The following is a 21,519-nucleotide window of genomic DNA, read 5'->3' on the forward strand; positions in this document are numbered from 1 at the left end:
TTTCCACCAGTACCTGTTTTTTAATTCCCTCTTATTTGATGACAGATGAAAATGGAAGGATGAAAGAACTTATCTGTATGCTACAGATAAAATAACATTTTGATGCAAAGTTGTTCAGAGGTTTTGATACTATCTCAACATACTACATTCAACAAACAGTAGGTAGCAGATTTTATTCCTTACCAAAGCGGTCGCTATTGGGAAGTTTTTAGACATTTCTCTGAGCAGAGTGCATGTTCTGACATCCCAGATCTCCAGTGGTTTGTCTTTAAATACCACAGCTAGATACTGCCTAAAACAGGTAAGAATTTATTACATCAATATTAACAATCCCATATTAATTTGAGCATTTCACTTCATACGTGTTGTTCATGGCACCACTGCAGAAACCCTCTAAAACTAAGGAAACAGAGTAATTTGGCTGAAATCCCACTCTGAAGGTTGTAATTTCATTGTGTTGCTGAGGTGCAAAAGAGTGTCTGAAGATGAGTCCTCTTTCAAAGCTAGAAGAATTAGAAATTTCTGTCATGTGGTGCTGCTCAGTTACTGTAAAGGAGACCAGAGAATTCATTCAGAGAAAGCAGCAGCTCCTCTAATTTAGCCATAGTCAGCCAAGTTGATGAATGCACAAGGTATCAAAAAGACATACTAAGGCTGTAGGTTGGACTGATTCTTAATCTGATCCAGACACATGCCATTTCTCCAATCCAGTGATAAATGAACATAAAATCCTCTTGCACTAAACCACATGACAGTTATGTCTTCAGACCTTTCATCTGTGGAGGTAGATGAGTACACCACTTTCAATCTACCACTTTTCATGTTTACCTTGAGAATACAGAGGCTCTGCAGCTATATGTACCCTTCATAACTGCATTAGTCTCCACTGAAATGAACTATCCTTTCTTGTTCTCAGTTATCAGTCTAGTCTCTTCAACTATGCCCACAGCAGATCTTAATTTTTAATGCATTAATAAGACCATTTTATGGTTGAACTCCTCCAGTTCTGGTTCACATACATACTACCAAAAATATTCCTATACAAGCTTAGAGAACATTATTTTTTTCTCCACTGTAAAGAAAAAAGCACTCACTTTTGAAATTTAGAGACAGTGCCATATTAAACTCAACACTTTTAATTTCATTTACACAGGAAAGCAATCTCAGAGTACTACTGTTATTACTTTTGATACAATAAAGACCAGCGTCTCTTGTCACAGGCCTTATCTCAAACATGAGCAGGACTTGATGCAAACAATGTGGTCATTTATCAGCTGACTCCTCAAAGATCAGTGCCTCACACCTGGTTTTCCAGTAGACAGTTTATAATAACTGTATGAAATACGTAGTTAGAAAAACTGATGAATACAGCAAAAATCATCCCACCTTTAACGCCAATCTTCTAGTTTCAAGCATGCCTTAAGTTAGAGAAAAGAGAATTAAGTCGTAACACTCATAACTGACAAAAACTGTTCAGCACTTTTACTCTTCCTAATATTAACAAAAGGTCTGTTCAGTGAACCCAATTCTTAAAAACCCTAAAATATTAATGACTGATCTTGCAGTGTGTTTGGATCCTAAAGTGAGAAAGTCAATCACACAAACATTACAGCTTTTGCCCTTTGAACTAATATTCTGAAGTCTTTTTCTCTTTATACTTTGAACATTTTTCTGTGCTCTCTGGAGTGTTTTTTTTTCCTGGAATTTCTATTATGTCTATTAAGTCGTGAGGATCTTCATGCAGTAAAGTAAAATCTATAAACTTCACAAGGCTAATGTACTTACTTCAAATGAGACACCTTTATCATTTCGATAGCTGGCTCATCATTGCCTCGCTCCCCACGAAATGCAATGCTCCTGCCTGGAATGCAAAAATAACATGGGAGAAAACAGAAAGAGTAACTAAACTAGTTTATTAACTATTCCGTTTGTAAATAGAAATAGCTTACAAACTAAATGAGAATATCTCCAAGTAACCTGCTGTATATTACTCTTGTCATTGTCGAACTTTTACTGCATTTCAAAGGACTAAATATCACATAAACTCTAACTTACAACCTCACTCACTTCCAGAGCACTGAAAGCGATGCATCATCAGCATTACATAACTATATAGAGATATAATTTTGCAGTCAAAGCCAACGAGATCCACTCCCAAATCCCCAAGGTGGAAATTCATGCATAGATTTCAAGTTCTGTAAGAGAAATGAACTCCGCCATAAACTATGTCTGAAAGCATTCCATGGTGAAGTACTCATTCTACATTTAGCAGAACCATTCTCTCTTTCCAGCTAAAAGAACATTATAAACTTATCCCCAACAGAATTTTCACCCACCCGTACAATGGGTTGCAGAATTAAAGATCATATGCATATCATTAAAATAACTAACCTACAGAGTATCACAGCATCTCCTGTGCAAGTTTCAATCACCTTAACTTTCAACAAAACATCGAGTTTTCAAACTTTAGCCACTCTTGTGGCTGCTCATAGCTAAATTACTTATCTTACACCAATCCTGTGAATACATCTAGTTATCAGTGATGCTGGTTAGGGCTCTCATGTCAGAGGCCAGGCTACAGGAAACCTCCCAGTTCTATTTTCTTCATTAATGATGAATAATTTTAGGAATTGTCTTATCTTAATTCAGAAAAATAAATGAGAATTTTGTCAACATGTTTATGAAGTAAATACAAGTCAGCACAGTTTTCCTAGCCCTCAAATAGAAAGTTGGGCTAAATAGTGATGGAAGAACCAACAATCAAAGAGTTAAGTAGTTATGCCTTTCTGGTAAGCTTTGAAAGAGGAAATGTAACATTTTCTAAGCAAAGCAAAGCATATGCTTTAAAGATCTCAGATATTCACATTTACTTGAAACTTGTTGCCTAAGGAACTACGGAACCTTTTGCCATTTATAAATGTTTGAATACTGATTTACAAGCTGAGGGAAATATCAAAATCCCATTTTACATGAGGTCAATTTTACAAAGTACAGATCTTTTTTAGTTTTGATTTTAAACAAATGAACAAAAGACATTATACAGAAAAAAGCATCAATACTGTCATGTTAGAAGAACAGTCTCCTTGTGCAGCACCCTGGAAGTGAAGAAACTGGGTCTTTTTTTTATAAGCTTAAAAAAAATTAAAAATTCACTTTATGCTACATAAAGCAATTTAGAGTTAGCCCAAGTGTTACAAGATTCAGGCACTTCATTAGAAATTAAATCGCTCCAGGTTTTCACATTCAGAAATAATTTAAAATCATTCAATGCTTCCTATTTTGGGCTGTCTAATCTCCCAAATTATACCTCCCAGTATTGTGCTCTTGAGTTCAATCATAAATATATCTGTCATTCATTTTAAGGCCAGAATAGCTGAAAAAACACCCATCATCTGTTAAGTTTGCTATCAAAGTTATTTATCTTTTAACCCTTCCAAATCTTCTAAAATTATGTTATTACTAAAGTAGCCTTTTTACATTAATACACACACTCAAATTCTGGCCATATGCCTGGCCTACCATAAGCTTAAACAAACCCAATTAAAAAAAAACCTCTTTATGCTACTCATTAAAGTTAATTATCTATTGCTGATATAAACCACAATAAATAGTTCAACACCATTTCAGACACACATGAAACAATGGGTTGAGACTGTGACAAAACACATTTGAAAATACATGCGTTTTGTGAAGACAACACACCACTATACTGTGTGAATGCTTCTAAACCTCCTGCAGACACGTATTTATTGTTTTAATAATCCAAGCCACAGGTATTTTTGCAAAGGTGTTGTTTCATGCTTGTCGTAGAGAACCAGATGGAACTTATTACGTGGCTTCACAAAGACAGAGGAGCAGAACAAGTTAAAACTCCTCTTTATTATTTTGTCATGACAACAGATGGGAAAAAAAAGGCAGCAAGAACTTATGTTTGTCACTCCCCAGCAAATCTGTCAGCTTCTTGTACAGATTTCTCAGGAAGTACTAACCTGTTGGTAGGTCCACGAGCTGCAACTCATTCCTTACTAGCCCCAGATTGTTAGGTGTTGAGGTGGCAAAGGAAATAAACCCAGTCAAGCTTATCCACTCAATTCCCCTGTCATCAAAAGAGTACATGGAGCATATGAGCCAAAATATTCAGATGGCCTAGCAAATAGCTGAAGTACAGTAGGTTTTTTCATACATATTCTTCAATTTGAAAACAGCACAGAAGTCATTTTTTTACAGTATATGGAACACTATATTTAAGCATAAAAAGAAGCTGCACATTTGCAACTATGATGTAAATATGAAGTTAGCAAATTAAATTAAAGATCTTTCTTTTCAGACTACACTTGTTTGGTTAGAAGAAAAATTTCAGTGGGAAAAACACTGGAAACTTCTGCAAAACTCCCTCACAGACGCTCAGCACCAGAGTAGATTAAAATCACTGCTCTGATTAAATCAGTGGTTTACCAAATGAGAACTATCAAGTAACTTGAATTTGCCAGCACACAGAAAAAACATTCATATGCATAGCAGTGTGCGTAGACTTGATTCTTTCAGTTCAGAGAGAGGAAAAACAACCGATTAGCAAAAAAGAGAAGCGCTGAACAGATCTGACAGGCTTTCAGAAGAGAACTGAAAACATGGTAATATTTTTTGTTGGTTTAGATGATGCCAAGGCAGACAAAAACCAAATTACCTTGAAGCCTGGCAAGGATGTAAAGTTACAACATACTGTCAGCACATATGGATTCTAATTGAATTCTTAAAATATACCACAGGCCACAAAAGAATGGGAAGCAGCACTAGGTGGTACTGTTCCAAAAGCAGATAGTCCTCCCTCCCTATTGCCCACACACACTTTGTGCCAGCAAAAATGGCTGAATGGTTTATCTGCGAAATACATAAAGGAACTGATTTAAACAAAAATTGAGATTGTTCTAATATGGCCCCCCAAAAAAGTTCATTTTAATGGATAAATGGATTTAGGTTTTTCTCCAATCCTTCAAACATAGATTACTTAACTACTTCCAGGACAAGTCTTCTGTTACATCAATTGAAAGAGTCATGGTCTCTCTTGCACGAACATATGTGAAATATGAGAAAGATAAATAACAGTATGAACGATTTACTGTCAGTAAATCCAACTCATGTCGTATTAAGTTCCCTAAATGCAATTTATACATGTGAAAGCATAAAGCACTCCCATAATATTTTGCACATATTTGTTACAGCCATATTTACCTTTTTTTTAGTTCAAGTTTTAAGAAAATGGGAACCTTTATTCCCATTATTCCCCTAAATCCTCAAGTAAAGTTAAAAATTTAGGACCCAGTCCTTTTTCCAACCAGGACCTATGAAGGTTCAATTGAATTCCTGAATATTTCAAGTTAGTGAATAATTTCAATCAAAATGAGAAGTATTCAATTATGCATTGAAACATTATAGGAATAACTGAACAGAAATCTACAACTGCAGTAATGTGTGACACTGCAAGCCTCCAAAGGGTCTTATATACAAGGAGCTTTCTGGAATGGAAGAAATATCAGTTCTGACACCTAATTTTTATCTATTATTCTACCATGTTTTTTTGGAAAAAGCACAGAATACTCCTAATGCATTGTTATTGCCAGCAGCAGTCACCATTCTCGTTCCAAGACTTGAGGCATTTTCTATACTTCTTTCATCAGCTCAGATTGAACAGAACAAGTCCTTTTTCTGTGCTGCTACCAGGCAGTCTGTCAATACCAATAAAAATCTACAGAAACACAAGATACTCATAATTAAAAGGAAACCTTAGCTTAGCTAACTGCTGGCACCTGAAACAGTACGGGTTTTTTTATTGTCATGCATGTAAATGAAGAATCTGAAGATAGTGGTTCAAGTTTTAATGAAGGAAACAAGTAATGTCTTCTCTATTGAATTATCTCAATTTGCAAAATTTCCTCATAAAAGACATCTTTGTCTACTAGAATTAAGGGTTACATTCAGCTGTAAATTATTCCTCAGACTGCAGCCACTCTCTTAAAACCTGAAATTATCACAGAATCCTAGAATGGTTTGGGTTGGAAGGGACCTTCAGGATCATCTAGTTCTAGCGACAACCTCCTCTAGACCAGGTTGCTTGAATTCTGGGATTCTTTACTCTCAACTTGCCTCAGCTATTTCAAGGGTAAGATTCAGGTTTGATTAATGATTCCAATGCAAACAAATTGTGCTGAGTGTACTGAAGCAGATAAAACCACAAATTACTCTTCTAGTTGGGCATGGATTGTTGCGACTCTATATCGAGTCAGCTGCTAATCAAAACAGTTATAAGATTTCTAAGAAAAAGGGAAAGGAAGGAGTGGAAATAAAACCTTATCTAAAAGCAAACTGTATTAAAATCTCAATCATCAGAAAATACACTCAGCCTCAAATTTTAGTATTTAAAAAAGAATTTTCTTTCTACTTTCTCAAGTATTTGTATGTTCTACGTGCCAAAAGTGAACATCAGCAATGGAACAAGTTTTTCCTTTTTAAGAAGAGGATGGTTAAGAAAGAAATTACAATTAAGTGCTGAATATGCTATTTCTAAGATCAATGTACAGCCTGTAATGGCAACTTGAGAATTCAATTCTGAATACATGGGATTTCATTGCAACGCTGCTTATACTTGCCAGTTAACATGTATTTACTAATGCACAGAAATAAATCCAGCTCAGGAACACTGTATGACAGAAGTGGCAAATAGTTTTCATTCATCTTTCTTTATGTGAGGAAAGCTTCTTGAAGAGGTGATGAATGTTTGCAAAGCAGCTTTCCAAAGGGGAGTCAGCTTAAACAAAACTGCTAAACCAGCTGAAAGTGCAAAAATTTGGGTGTAATGCAGTGATTTTCAAGTTTTGCCTGCAGGCCATACACATTCTCGTTGCAGTCAGTGAGATTTTAATTTCAAAAAATAATGCTGTTGCAACCTTGAACTTGCTGAGTTTCAGTGAAAAAGAATGAGAAGCACTGCCCCACAGTTATCTCTCAGAATAAGCAAATACAATTAGGCAATTAAAGACATGCAAATAGAGTACCTGCAATGCAGCTTCCAGTTCACTTTCACTGAATATGTAGCTTCTACAGAAGAGCACTTTAATCACCAAAAAGTGTCACAATTGCTAGTACCTAGACAACTCTGGCCATTATTTTAGCACACTTGATACGCAAAGGACAGTTGCTGTTCCAAAGACCTTAGTTTTATCACATTCTCAAACTATAGAGCACTGAAAATTCTGCTGGCCTTGAGTTACAATTTCAGGGTATTCCCAATTACATACTAAAATAATGGTGTTCCCTGACAGTGTATTTTCAGACAAAATTAAAATAGAGGCATTAACCAATCCGTCTGCATTTGAGAGGTAAAGCAAGAATTCCCACTGAAAGAAAAACTGTTCCACTTAAAAAAAAACCCAAATCCCTGTGCTTTATTCTGCACTGCTTAAAGCATTCCCTTAAACTTGTAAAAATGATGTGGAAAGTCACTCAGACCATTTAGAGCGGGACTAAGGAAATTAAACCAATGATTAAACACTCACCCAGATAAGAGCTTATGGCTAAATAACATTCACAGTCATTTTAACTTTGTTCTACAAATACCACTTGTGCAAGGACAGCTGCTAGAAAGACAATGGATTCTTGAAGTTTCTCAAGTGTTGCAAATCCCTTACAAGCTGAAAAGCCCAAATTGACAATACCTCCAATAATATACAAAGCCTAAATAAAAGCTAAAGAAATATTTCTTCAAAAGTGTATTCCCTCCTGTCTCCCCATCTTAAACTGCTTTTATTTTAATCTGTGAAATGTTAGTAGTGGTTTTCATTTTGCATTTTATAACCACCTTAAAAGTGTGTGCTCTTGTTCTGCATAATAGAAGATAAAATGAGAAGAATCCTCTAAGCAGTTAACGGTATGAAACCAGAAAACTCATATGGTTTTGAACAGAAAGGGGAATTCTATTCTTACAGTGCCGACTAATTGCACCACAAAGATAAATATACTTACATGATTTCTGCGCTAGCTTCAAAGCAGGTTTCTATAATGAACTCTTAGTGTTATCTATCCTCAGTCACCTCTACTTGTCTTAACTTCTAACAGAATGAACAGGATAATAAAGATCCTAATCTGACGAAGGCCTCATGCCACAACTTTGATAGGAATTTTTACTAATATTACTATTAAAAATAAATATCTTATTTTCAATGCTTAAATTGTCCAGAAATATGTATCTAGCAAGCACCATCTTGAGTATGTTTGCCACTAGTTATCCAAAGAATTATGCCATTGTGTACACAGTCCAGGAACTTAACAACTTACTCTGTACCTCCTTAGGCTGGATAAATACTGAGTCCTTTATTCGGTCTTTAAAATCTTTTAAAGCTAAAATTCTTTTTACTGCAGTTAGGACTAAAACTGCCTCAACAGCAATTTCAGTCCCAAAGAGGCAAAGGAAATAAACCTTGGTGTGCAAACCAGAATTCTCTGAGTCACAACAGTTATATAAATAAAGACACTTTATTACAGTTTCTTGTCCTAAAAAGGCTTCTTTGTACTACAATGCACTAAAGAAACTGGAATTAGTTGGTATGCATTCTACACCGGCAGGCATACATATAATTCCAATATTTAATTCAAGGCAATATTCACTCTGATTAACTTCTTACACATAGCAAAAATACTGTGAGGGTAGACTACTGAATACTCAATTTTCTTGATCATCATTAGCAATGAAGTAAGACACCCACCCACATTGCTGGTACAGCATTAGTTACATGTTTTACCATTTGTATCCCAGGAGGATTATAGTAGGAATTAAAATTAAGGTCTTACTTGACTTCACAGGAGTGGATGCTTAACTCTTTGTGTAAGAGTCCACTGGTAAGATGAAACACCAGGACAGACCCATTACTTGTACCTATTAAAAATATATATACACACCCATTTTATTCTTCCCTTCCATACTTCAGTGAACAAGACATTTTCCTGCATTTATTTCTTGGATCAAGACATATCCCTGAATTTATTTTTAGAACTTGTACAAAATCTTTTCATTCTTCTTGCATTTTCACAACATAGCCAGTAGCAAGAGAAAAGAATGTTTCTTTTTCTTTTGATTACTCGAGGCAAATAAATGACTTAAGGAAGAGTATTAACTATTATCTCACTGTAATCCCAGTGGAGAATCATGGGTAGATGTTAGCTACCAAATCATTAAAGCAATTCTGCTGTCTCATCCCTGAAATAATGACCTCTTTCAAATTATAAATCAATAACTTAGTAGCTATTAGCTTCAATTAGATCAAAAACCTTCTGAAACACTGAAGTTACAATTATCTGTTAGACACTGGGAAGCCTTGTTCTCTTTTTTCTTTATACTCAGATCAGCCTTATTAATACAATAATGGATACCTAAAGAGCCATTAAGGTACTTTAAGTCTAGAATGCTGCAGACTTTGCTGTAAATGTATTTTATACCTACCTATTAGTTTCCTAATCATTTCATCTTTTTTAAGAGCTACAGCTTATGTAAAATCAAAAGTTACATTTTAGTAATATCATGTAATGATAGCTTGCCTACATTTTAAAGCACTACTAATGGTAGTTCCAAGCTCTGTAATAATGGAAGTATTACAAGAACTGCACAGAAATATATGAATTATTATAATGTTTTCATTACTGAAGGGAGATCCTCTTTGTAAGCTCCTGCATAACATTCACCTCTGCAATACCCCCCTTTATCCCACCAAAAAATCTATGAAGACTCTATAGTACATGCAACCCTAAGAATAATGAGAATTTCCCAAGTCTGACTTGCAACAGGCAGAGTCTCTACTTAGACAGCCCCCAAAATATCTTAGATCTCAGAGTTCTCCCTATTTAATGAGGTGCTTACAAGCAAGTATTCTAATATCTAGATAAGTTTAACCAAATTTGTAGTAAGGCAGAATAGATTAATTCAAGAAAAATTAAGTGCTTTAAGTGTACTTTTAGGTACATATATCAGAACAAAAATACAGTCTCTGTTAAATTCATTTATTCTATGAATGCAGTGCTATAGAACTGTGTATTTCTTGATGTTTAGATTAAGGTGACAGCAGGGTGCAAAAAGCCAAGTGTATCAACAGACCAAGATCATCATAAATGAAAGGATAAACACAAACTTGCAAACATATTGCAATTTTTCAGGTAGCATTACTTAAACCCAAGGCAGGAAAAAAAGAATCTGAAAACTATCATGGATGTGAACTAATACAACGGTCACTATCTATCATTAGTTACACAGGATCAAAACCTAGATATTAATTTTTTATGTATTAGTAACTATATTTGTATTTAATACAGAGTATCTTTTTTTCAGAGCAACAAATAACCTACTCAAGCTGCTTACCAACAGCAAGGATTGGCTCATACTGTTTGATGTTTTTTGTCGTAAGAGGTGGGCACATGCGGATAGCAAAGGGAGGCAGAGGCAGTCCTGACAGAAGTCCAGTAAGCAGAAATTTGAGGTGCACTTCTTGCAGAAAAGGACTCTTTAACTGTTCTTCTCCAGCAATTGTGCTTTGCCCTGCTTAAAAATTAAAGCTCCTGTTAGTATTAAATTTTCATCGGAGATGGTATGGGAAGTTATCAGACACAGGAGTTTATAAAACAAATCTTACAAATAACCTACCATACAAACCAGCAGTGTAACAGTGTTTATTTAAAGATACATTCCTACCTGGTGAGCTCTGTATAATCAAACTTTTTGGAAGCTTGCACTGCTGATTTCTCCAATACTTTCTTTCCTAACACTAAGAAGGAAGTTAGTTGCAAACACTTGAAAATTATTAGACCAATTCAAAGATGTAGGGAGATATAACTCCAAACAGTAAAAACTCAGTGCAATCTATGACTAGGAATATAGGGAGTTTTCTCAGATATAATAATATTAGTTAATTAAATTATTAATTAATTAAACAGAGGAAGTTCAGATTGGATATACGGAAGAAGTTCTTTACTGTAAGGGTGGTGAGGCACTGGAACGGGTTGCCCAGGGAAGCTGAGAAGGCTCCATCCCTGGAGATGTTCAAGGCCAGGCTGGACAGTCTTGGGTGACATGGCTTAGTGTGAGGTGTTCCTGCCCATGGCATGGGGGTTGGAACTAGATGATCTTAAGATCCTTTCCAACCCTAACTATTCTATGATTCTAATATGGACATGAAAATGATGAAATCCCACTGCTGTATACCTTCTGCAGTCAGTTGTACCACTCTGAGTGATATAATACCAAAATAACAATAGCTGCTATGTCAATGAATTCAGGAAATGCACATAAGAAAAAAAATGTCATCTTTAAACTTATGAGATAAAGTGCAAAAGAACCTCCCCCAGTGGTATGCTGCCTGCACCAGATAATACGGAAAACTCTTACCAAGAGCATTTCCAAATCTGCACCTTTGTAACTGCAAACACAATTTTACTTTTCCACTAAAAATCAGGTTTACAACACAACCATCCGGTATTGGAGTGCTGGCTGCTATCTAGATTTCACAAAGATGAGATGCATCAAATAAATTGTCTTCATCCATTCCATTTTAAATTACATTTTTTCCCCCTCAGAGAACATGTACTTTGTACTTTGAACATTGGTCTTTAATATAAAATGCTCAAAAATCTTCATTTGATTATTTTCTTAGAGATCAGGAATTACTTTCTTTCTGAATTACTATTTAGATAGCACACAAAATAATTCTAACATATATAGTCCTTAAGTGTCGTGGTTTGAGCCAGCAACCCAGAACCACACAGCTGCTCGCTCACTCACCCCCATTCCTCCCCAGCTCCCGGAGGGATGGGGAGGAGAATCAAAAGAATGTAACTCCCACAGGCTGAGATAAGAACAGCCCAGTAACTGAGGTATAACACAAATCACTACTGCTACCACCAATGATAATAATGATAAGGGAAATAACAAGGGAAGAGAATACAATCGCTCACCACCCGCCGACCGATACCCAGCCCAACCCCGGCAGCAATCTCGCCCTTCTGGGTAACTGCCCCCAGTTTAACATCCTGCGCATGACGTGCTGTGGTATGGAATACCTCTTTGGTCAGTTTGGGTCAGGTGTCCTGTCCCTGTTCCTCCCGGCTTCCCCTCCTCCCTGGCAGAGCATGAGACTCAGGAAGCCCTTGGTCAGAGTAAACATTACTGAGCAACAACTAAAAACATCGGTGTTATCAGCACTGTTCCCAAGCTAAAAGTCAAAAACACAGCACTGCACCAGCTACTAAGAAAGAGAAAAAATGACTGCTACTGCTGAACCCAGGACAGTATGCTAAGATGTACAATGAATTAAAAATCCTAGAAATGAGTAACAATAATATTAGTGAAAGAAATTCTTACCAATCATGCTGTCTAATGAGAGGTCTGGAAGTTTATTTTGGAATGCTCCTACAGGAATCCCACAGAACGAGACTGGGGAATACAAAGGTGATGCACTTGAACTGCTGTAAAAGAAATGAAAACATGTTCCTAATACAGACTGGATCGCCTGTTGACTTAGTTCCTCAATTTTGTTTTAACCCCAGGCTGTTCTTTCAGTATTTCTACCACTTCTTACTTGCAGAATATTCTGAGATTATTCCCACCACCAACTTCCACGAACAACTCTACCAGGACATAATGCACAGAAAAATGTATAAAACTCAAAACAACTTTCATCTTCCTTACAGAGATATTTTTAAGGAACAGAAAAACACACAGATGTATCACTTCTGAAGCAAGCATTGAATGGAGGCTTTAAAATACATTGTGTATTAATATGTAGAGCTATGTCAATGAATATAGCTAAGCACCGACCATGAAATATTTTGACATTTAAGAACAAATTCCCAAACTTGAGGAATGTTTTTTGTTAACCTAGATAAATTTCTTAGATAAGGGCCAGATGACAAAACCCATAAATGAAGCAAAGCCTTTCACCTAAACATCTGAAACACAATTGCTTCTGCATATACAAAGCTACAGCAGAAACTTCAGTAACTATGTATAGTCTTCTATCTATGCATCAGGTTTTTGTGTTATATTTTTCCCCAATGACTGTCACTAGGTCCCAGTGCAACCTCCATCTAGAAGAGGCTCAAAGTGCCTTTTGCAGCCTTAGCAATCATATCCTGCTGAGCTGATGGCAGGTGTATGCCATATGCAAAGACCAAAGACTACTGACTGCACATGGCTGTACATAAAAATGCAGTTTAAGGCACATCCAAAGCCTTTAAAAATCTCACTTAAACAGACTGAGTTCAAATTTTAATTAAGACCATCACATCCAGCAGGGTAAACAGCTAATGGAGGAAAACATCTTCAAAACCCATTAAAGACTCCGTGCCAGCCAGAAACACGCCTTACTTTTCAGTACAGGGCAACCATATCCAGAATCCTCTAGGCTCAGTGGTTCTTCTACTATTATTATTATTATTAGCACATTTTTCCTGGTTATATAATTATGAAAAAGATCAATGTTTTAGAAATGAGTCTATGAATACAATAAGTAAAACCCAGCAACATATGGATCCTGAACAGCTCTCTTGGATGTGCATCACATAGAATTCATCTGACAGCATTTTTGAGAACACCAAGAATAAAATCATTTAAACACTTATGAGCAACAAAAGAATCCATGTTGAAAATCTGGTACTACTGACATTTAAAAGTGTGCTAAGAATTCTGTATTTCTTTTATGGTAATAAGTTGTTTTATTCTACAGTACTTTAAAGGTTTATTGCAGCAAAATGACCTTTATACACTGAAAGCTCAAAAGAACCATAGCACTTCATATAGCATTTTTTGAGACTGCTCAAAATCTAAAATTCTAAAGGCTTTGTATATAAAAACATTGTTTGTACCATCATATTCCAGCCACCTGTTGTGCAGCCTCATGTTGCTCTGTGTCAAATTCACACAAATCTAGCAGAACACCTTTCCCTTACTAAAAATGTAGTCCTTCCTACACTCATTTTGAAGCCCTTTCATGTGACTGAAAGTGAGGGATCCATTCCTGAGGAAAATTATATAGCCTGAAGAAAGCCAAATGTTTCCCCAAAACAATGAAGATTCATTCTATCTTTCATTTCCCTTACTCCAACCACTTAGTATGGAATAATTTTCCAAAGAAAGAAAAGTAAATACAGTTCCTTCACTGTCCCAAAGCAAGGGATCTAACCTATGTGGATGATGCATTTTCTTTCTTTTCCTTTCATTTATGTGCATGTTGCTACACAAGGAAATCACTTGCTTTTAGAATTTAAATAATACTGCATGCCACTTGCAAATGTAACAGATGGAAGGTTTGATAAGAAAAGTAAATCCCATTACCTGTTACGCACATTTCTGCCAGCAATACTGGATTTTAATTCCCAGATCATTACCCTGCCATCACTGACTACGAGAGCTGCAGAATTCTCATTCACTGGGCAACACACCATACTGAAGGGTCGAACTGTTTTTGTTACCCTGATTGCATCACACTGACTTCTTAAATCATAAATCAGCTCCTGAACTGGGTCTGGATCTGTAACATCAATGTCCCACAGAGGACAAACAATTAGAGTGGAAAACACAGGATATGATCAATCAACAGAGGTAAATGTGCAGCATGACTGAGCTATTTGGTTGAAATCCACATGCTCCCTGTGCAACAGTCAGGAAAAACAGTCAAAAACTACATACTGCTCATCTTGCTGTACACAACACAGCTCTGAGAAGTTCTCCAAAATGTAACTTTGTAATTAAAATACCTTATTCCACAGAAATCTTGCAAAAATTACTGTTTGATATCTGGGTAAAAAGCACATCTGCTCTCCACAATCCAAAGGAAAGTAAATCATTTGATTTACTGGTAAACCTGGAAGTAAGTAATGTAGCTCACCAGAAACTGCCAAACACACTAAAACCAAAATAAACCAAACAAACTATAACAAAATTATATTTACATTTACAGAAATGTATTTTCCTTTCTTTTCTCCAGTGTCCTCCATTATATTTAAAAGGTCACTCTTAGTAAGATTTCACAGAAGAGACAAAGGTTTAATAATTTAATCTAAATATATGCTTATGTCTCAGTTCTATAACCGATTCTTCCAATTGAGAAAATGACTTCTAAAGCCTTGTGTTTGCCTGAAGAATGCTTTTTCTTAAAGTGAAAATGAACATACTAACCATTTTTTATGTAAAACATTCTTGTATCTGTGACTCTTATGCCACTTCATACATAAAGTATTTATTTTCAGGATATTAGTATTGCATATTGTGCACTAAATGTCAGAAAAGTCAAGAACACTAGAAGGGCTGTAATTCACTATTCTGTATGAGGCATGATGGCAAACACTGGTGTTAAAGTATTAAATAGAATGCCTCAAAGTTCATTTCTGGACATTTTTGACACAAAAGTTACCTGGCTCTTCATTTGGAGTTCCAGTTATACTGCAGTTAGATCTGCGAACTCTTAAAGTTATACAACCATTTTCATGTAGGCAAAACAGCCCATCACGCTGAAAACAAGGAATTACCTAGGTAAAGAGACAGTACATTATACCATGCTATCAATGTTTTATCCTTTGCAAAGTACACTTGCAAATGAACATACAATTCTTGATGTATTAGGAAGTCATTAAAAATGTTACCATTAAAGCAACACTTCAAGGAATTTCTTTACCTATAATACTTGTGACTAAGAAAGTCAACTAATTTGAGAAATTTACTGAAAGCTTTTGTTAGAATTGCTTGCTGGTTTGGGGCTTTGTTTTCTTAAAACAGTGATGTACTCATACATATTCTTTTTAGCTATTACCTTTTAGTATCAGAATTCATGACTCTGAAAGAATAAAAACTCTTCAGTAAGACCTCAGACTAGACATAACTGTCTAATTAAGCAAAGGCAGATGATCAGAGAACTAGTATTTGTGTGTAAGAAGCTTAATCACCAGAGAATGAAAAGTCCTTTTTCCACAGCTCTGTTTCCACACTGGTTAACTTTTAACACCACAAAATGACGTGGGTTTGCTGCAGACATCAGAAAACTAAACAGTTCCGAGAATATTTTTTCCCCTATCAGCTAACTTCTAAATAAATCACAAACTTACATATGATCTTAATAAACTTTTACAATGGCAGAAACCAACCAAATTTTCAATACCTGTAAGAAAGGCACTCCTGTTCTTTCAATTGCAATCACACCCACTGTCTGATTCACCTCCAAGTCAAGAATCAGAATTTCTCTGGGATACAATAACAGCATGTAGTTTCTTTTGGAAGGCAGATATGACAACTGAAGGCAGTCATTAAGTGTTACAGATTCAGCACTGTAAAACATCAGATATAAACTTTAATCAAGTCATGTCAATAAATACTTCAAGTTCAAAATAAAATTAGCTATACATTTTCATGCAGCTACATTTTTTGGAGTATTCCCTATTTCGATCAGTAGGCAAGTGCATATTTGTGTGTAATTGCTACAGCAGTGCAAAGCATCACTGACCTTCAAAAGACAAGACACTGTCAAGAGACTTTTGTCTAAATAAGATTATAGAGTAAGTTTTAAAATAGTATGTGATTCAAACGGAACAATCTCAAACTCCTGCACATGTCAAACAGAGCAATTCAATTATGAAGAGTGCCAGCTGCCATGACATTTACTGATATTCATGGGAAATTACCCTTAAACACACTGCATACTTCAACTTCTATATTATTATGCATATCAGAATCACAGAATTGCAGGTTGGAAGGGACCTCAGGGATCATCTGGCTCAACTTTCTAGGCAAAGCATCACCTGGACTAAATGTCCCAGAAAAATCTTAACAGTACACAACACTGGGGAGTCCACCACTTTCCTGGGGAGATTATTCCAATGGCTGCTTATTCTCATCGTGAAAAATTCTCCTCGTGTCCAGTTGGAATCTCCCAGGAGTAACTTGTGCCCATTGTGCCTCTTCTCCATGTGACTCATTGCAAAAAGAGTCTCCATCTTTGTAGCCACCCTTTAAATACTGGAACAGTATTTACTGTGTATGTACAGTATTTAAAAGTATTACTTTGAAATGAACTGAATATCCTATTAAAAATAACAGTCTTCAAAACTCAAAGGAAGCAGCAAAAGAGCAGAAAAGTTCATTATTTTGTTGAATGTTAACAGAATACTGGTTGCAAGGTTCATTAGGTACATGCAACCAGTGAGCTGTGCTTAAGCCACACTGAAGAAAATCATCCGCATACTGTGTACAGTTTTGAAAGCCTCTGAACTCATTTAATATCATCCTTTTTGAGAGGCTGTGTTTGGTTTTAATCTCCTCTTCCAACTAAGCCTGCCTTACACACTTCTTGCATCTCAGTCCTTGCTTCAAGCGTCTGAATCCCTTTTTGTCTCCACTTTCCTGACAATCTCCTTTTTCTCTTCCCTCAAAGTTTCTCTAAACTCATATAAATCACTGCCGATACAATTTTTCTTCCCTTTCTCCCCATTCTAGTCTTTTCAGGTGTTCCAGATAGAAAAGAAGGGGAAAAAAGAGAAGACTATCATACCTTTGGCAATATTTGCACACAACTTAAACTTGCAATGAGGAGAATGCAAAAACAGCATCTCTGTCGATTTACTGTTACTACAGAGTGTACATAGGGCTGCAGCAGCATAGAGAATCATAAAATCATAGAATAGTTAGGGTTAGAAAAGGACCTTAAGATCATCTAGTTCCTGCCATGGGCCACCTCAAACTAAACCATGCCACCCAAGGCTTTGTCCAACCTGGCCTTGAACACTGCCAGGGATGGAGCATTCACAACTTCCCTGGGCAACCCACTCCAGTGCCTCACCACCCTAACAGGAAAGAATTTCCTCCTTATATATACTGTTTCAGTATCTGCAAATCAGGTGGTCTGCCCGATGCAGCGCAAATCAAGCATTATGGAACACAGTATGACAAGATCATGCCTATTAACGCTATATAAAAATCACAATTTCTTAAATAATTACTAGAGGAGGTATCATCATCTTCTCCCAATTTTGCAATTTAGACACCTTATTAAAGCAGAGTGCAAATTTTGTTGTCAGATGCTGACTGATACTACAGTCTGGTTAGTTTGTTCTCACATTTGCTTGAGGTTAGAGAAATACTTTTATTACTCAAATATAAAATACAAAAGGAAAAAAGTTACATTACACAAGAGTGGCCTAGAGAAGTTCTAACAAGAAAATAAACCAACCCAAAACACTGCAAAATGGTTTTAAAAGAAAATATACAATTAGGTATGTATAAATTCCATTTGTATTCATACACTATTATAGAATCATAGAATAGTTAGGGTTGGAAAGGACCTGAAGATCATCCAGTTCCAACCCCCCTGCCATGGGCAGGGACACCTCACACTAAACCATGGCACCCAAGGCTCTGTCCAAACTGGCCTTGAACACCGCCAGGGATGGAGCATTCACAACTTCCCTGGGCAACCCATTCCAATGCCTCACCACCCTTACAGTAAAGAACTTCTTCCTTATATCCAATCTATTGCCTCCTACTGCAGTACCATGTACAACACCAGAATGACAACTTTTCCCAGATATCACTACTTACATAATTTTTACTCTGTCACTACACCCCTTCGCATTCCACAATTGAAATAAATTCTAAGAGCCCATTTTCATCCTTTTTTCCCCTCTAAGAAAGATCTTTCTGAATCTATAATGCATGAAAATGTGTTAGCAAAGACAGAACATTGTTATTAAGTTATATAAAACATGCTGGGATGATACGGCTGGTTTTACGACAGAACTGGATGAATGACTGTCAATGCTGCATTCTTAAATAATTCCTCATTTAGGATATCCATCTATCAGCCTAGCCCCCAAAAAATTCTCTTTTTTAAACTATTTACCTTACAGGATTTAACTTAGTAATAGCTATAAAATATACAGGCATACAATACATTATCTGAGGAGAAATACTTGCAACCTACCTTGGTTTTTCATTACTGATTAAGATTTTTACTTTATCAAGAGCCTTTTTGGCTCCTGTAGCAGCAGCCAGCTTGTTGTGAGAAGGGCTGGAATGGGGACTAGAGATGTAAACTTTCTTCCCTGAGCTCGCAGGAGCTTTGGAAGGTGAGAAGTCAGAGATGAAGACTATTCCTTCGCTGGTGAGCACTGTACCAAGAAAAATAATTGTCAATATAGCAAAATGCAATCTCCAATTTCATTGTGGGTTTCCATTTTAATGAAATTTTGGTGGGGAGAAATGCTAATAGCTTTAATAATACTGTATTAGGTAGAAAACTCAGAATTCTAGACAACTGGCACTTTCTACTGAAAAGAGCAGCAAATGGTCCATTAGAATTAATATCCATAAATCTCAACTTTTCAATATTAAGTCTATAGTAAAAAAAAATACCATGGGTCTTACTAGCACAAACCTTTTGGCTGTTCGGAGCAATTATTCACTCTCATCAACTATTTTTCTTTAAGCTTCACAATGCAAACAGAAGTTAGCTCTGTCACCTGCCCACGTTAGCTCTGTCATCATTTTGTGTTCTCAAGCAGAGCGTGGTTCAAAGAATCATTAACTCACAGTATTTATGCTACAGCACAAAGATTCAGCTAAGCTGTAAAGATGTAGCTACATGTTTATGGAAGGTTGAGTGGTATGGCAGATAAAAACCAATACAACTACAAAGCCTGGAAACTGCAATTTCATTACAGATCACGAGTGTGGAAGCTAAATTAAAGATTAAAACAGTGACTCTTATTTCTCTTCGTTTCTCCCTGCTAAAATGTCACTAAATCTGCACTACATCTCCCTTGATATCTGAACTGCTACTGAAACTGATGCTCATACTGTATTCCTTAAAAGAAAGAAAGTCCTTTTTGTTGAAAGTAACATTTATTCTTGGTCTACTCAGCTCACTCAGCACCCATTCTTTTATAGTTTTTTATGCCAGTATAATGGAGCTGTCTCTATCTGGCTTCCTCCAGCTCCCTGTCTAGACCCTTTACACCTTCTTTCCTATAGTCTCAAACATTTCTTTTCAGTTTCTAACTTCTCTACTGATGCCTACTTGTCCCCTTCCCTCACAAAATGGCATCTCATTTTAGAAGATTCCACACCAGCCAAAACCTCTCATCTTTGTTTTGAGACTTCCTGGCATTTATGACTTCATCCTCTCCAATTTATTATTATTTTTAATCTCAATCTTAATATTTTAGCTTAACATTTTTCCTGGTCACACATATTCAGGTCACACTATTTTATATATATAAACTTACAAGCCAAATGTGATGGATCAAAGGGGTCAAATGAAAAAGACAGGATATTTTCAGCATAACTTTTCTTCCAGAGTTTGGTGCCTGTGTCTGCATTCCACAGTACAATATAGTTCGGTGGATGAACTGCAAGCAGTAAATCTCTGGATGCATCCTGATTCCATAACCACTGCATGTCTGCCAAAAGACAGAAGGAACAACAGTGAAATGAATTTCCAAGAGAAGTTCTATTTTAAAACTACTCTTCTTCTACCCTTGTTGTTCAAGAAATTAACAGTGATTTATTAGTAACAAGATGCTTCTATTTCACAGTTGTAAAAAATAAGTTCCTTTTATGGCCTGAATATATGTTTTTAACAAGCAGCAATAAACAGGGTTACACATGTACACAATCCACAACCTATTTAAAGAATTCAGATTTTTTTTGGACAGTGAATTTCTATATGAAACAACATACCATACTGTACATACACAAGATGGAACCACTGAAGAGTCAGAATTAAGAGAACCACACATCATCTCAATTAATACTTGGGATGACACCATGAACCATAACACCATCCCAATTAATACTTGGGATTGTATCAGTACTGGACCTGGAAACAAATATCTTCTCCACTTCAGATACTTTTAAAACAGAGAGTCTGAAGTTCAAGAGTGAAATGCAACTAACACATAATCAAGAATATGAGTATAGTTCTTAAATGCTGGGTCAGTCTGAAGAGGTATGGTTGCCAATCATCATGGCTGGGCATCATTTAAACATTCAAAGTAAATGGATACAAAACACTATGTTTTCTATCAATAAGAACAGAGAGATGCCTAACTTACTTGAAAGGAGCTGTATTAGAGCTACCTACATGCTCCATGGGTGTCGTGGTTTAAACCCAGTCAGGGTAAACATCACTTAGCAACACTAAGAAAATGATTTTTTCCTCTTGGTCTGTATGTATATGGATGTATATATGTGGGAAAAATGACTGCTACTGCTGAACCCAGGACAATGGGGCAGTGTTTTAGACAATAGATAGGGTTGGGCAGACAGTCCAGCTCCACTCACAGCATGACCTCACCAAGGCACAACTTCTCCAAGGCATGTTAATTTATATCAAGATGTCACAAAAAAAAAACAAACCTTCCTTCCTCAGCTCTTTTTCTATCAATTCAGCTTTTTCAGAGCACTGCTAAGTGCTCTTCAGTGGGTTTCAGAGGAAAATGAAT

At 36.3% G+C, this 21,519-nt stretch overlaps 1 protein-coding gene across 4 annotated transcripts in view; it reads right to left on the bottom strand.

The window, feature by feature from the left end:
* Positions 1 to 21,519, bottom strand: part of WDR11 (WD repeat domain 11) — a 47,942-nt gene that overhangs the window by 17,979 nt on the left and 8,444 nt on the right. The window contains exons 4-14 of one of the 4 annotated variants that reach the window (XM_061458608.1): positions 20,302 to 20,475; positions 18,999 to 19,185; positions 16,185 to 16,350; positions 15,444 to 15,558; positions 14,366 to 14,561; positions 12,395 to 12,495; positions 10,400 to 10,576; positions 8,842 to 8,926; positions 3,990 to 4,096; positions 1,786 to 1,861; positions 184 to 292 (exon numbers count right to left, since the gene is read on the bottom strand). In XM_061458608.1, coding sequence (XP_061314592.1) covers positions 184 to 292; positions 1,786 to 1,861; positions 3,990 to 4,096; positions 8,842 to 8,926; positions 10,400 to 10,576; positions 12,395 to 12,495; positions 14,366 to 14,561; positions 15,444 to 15,558; positions 16,185 to 16,350; positions 18,999 to 19,185; positions 20,302 to 20,475 — 1,493 coding nt within the window. Of the gene's footprint in view, positions 1 to 183; positions 293 to 1,785; positions 1,862 to 3,989; positions 4,097 to 8,841; positions 8,927 to 10,399; positions 10,580 to 12,394; positions 12,499 to 14,365; positions 14,562 to 15,443; positions 15,559 to 16,184; positions 16,351 to 18,998; positions 19,186 to 20,301; positions 20,476 to 21,519 lie in introns of all 4 variants that reach the window. The other 3 variants (XM_061458607.1, XM_061458606.1, XM_061458605.1) reach the window with 3 other exon arrangements.

The sequence above is a fragment of the Pezoporus flaviventris genome, unplaced genomic scaffold, assembly GCF_033815535.1.
Source record: "Pezoporus flaviventris isolate CSIRO_AGI_PZ_B2104156 unplaced genomic scaffold, CSIRO_AGI_Pfla_v1 ptg000029l, whole genome shotgun sequence".
Classification (NCBI taxonomy): Eukaryota; Metazoa; Chordata; class Aves; order Psittaciformes; family Psittacidae; genus Pezoporus; species Pezoporus flaviventris.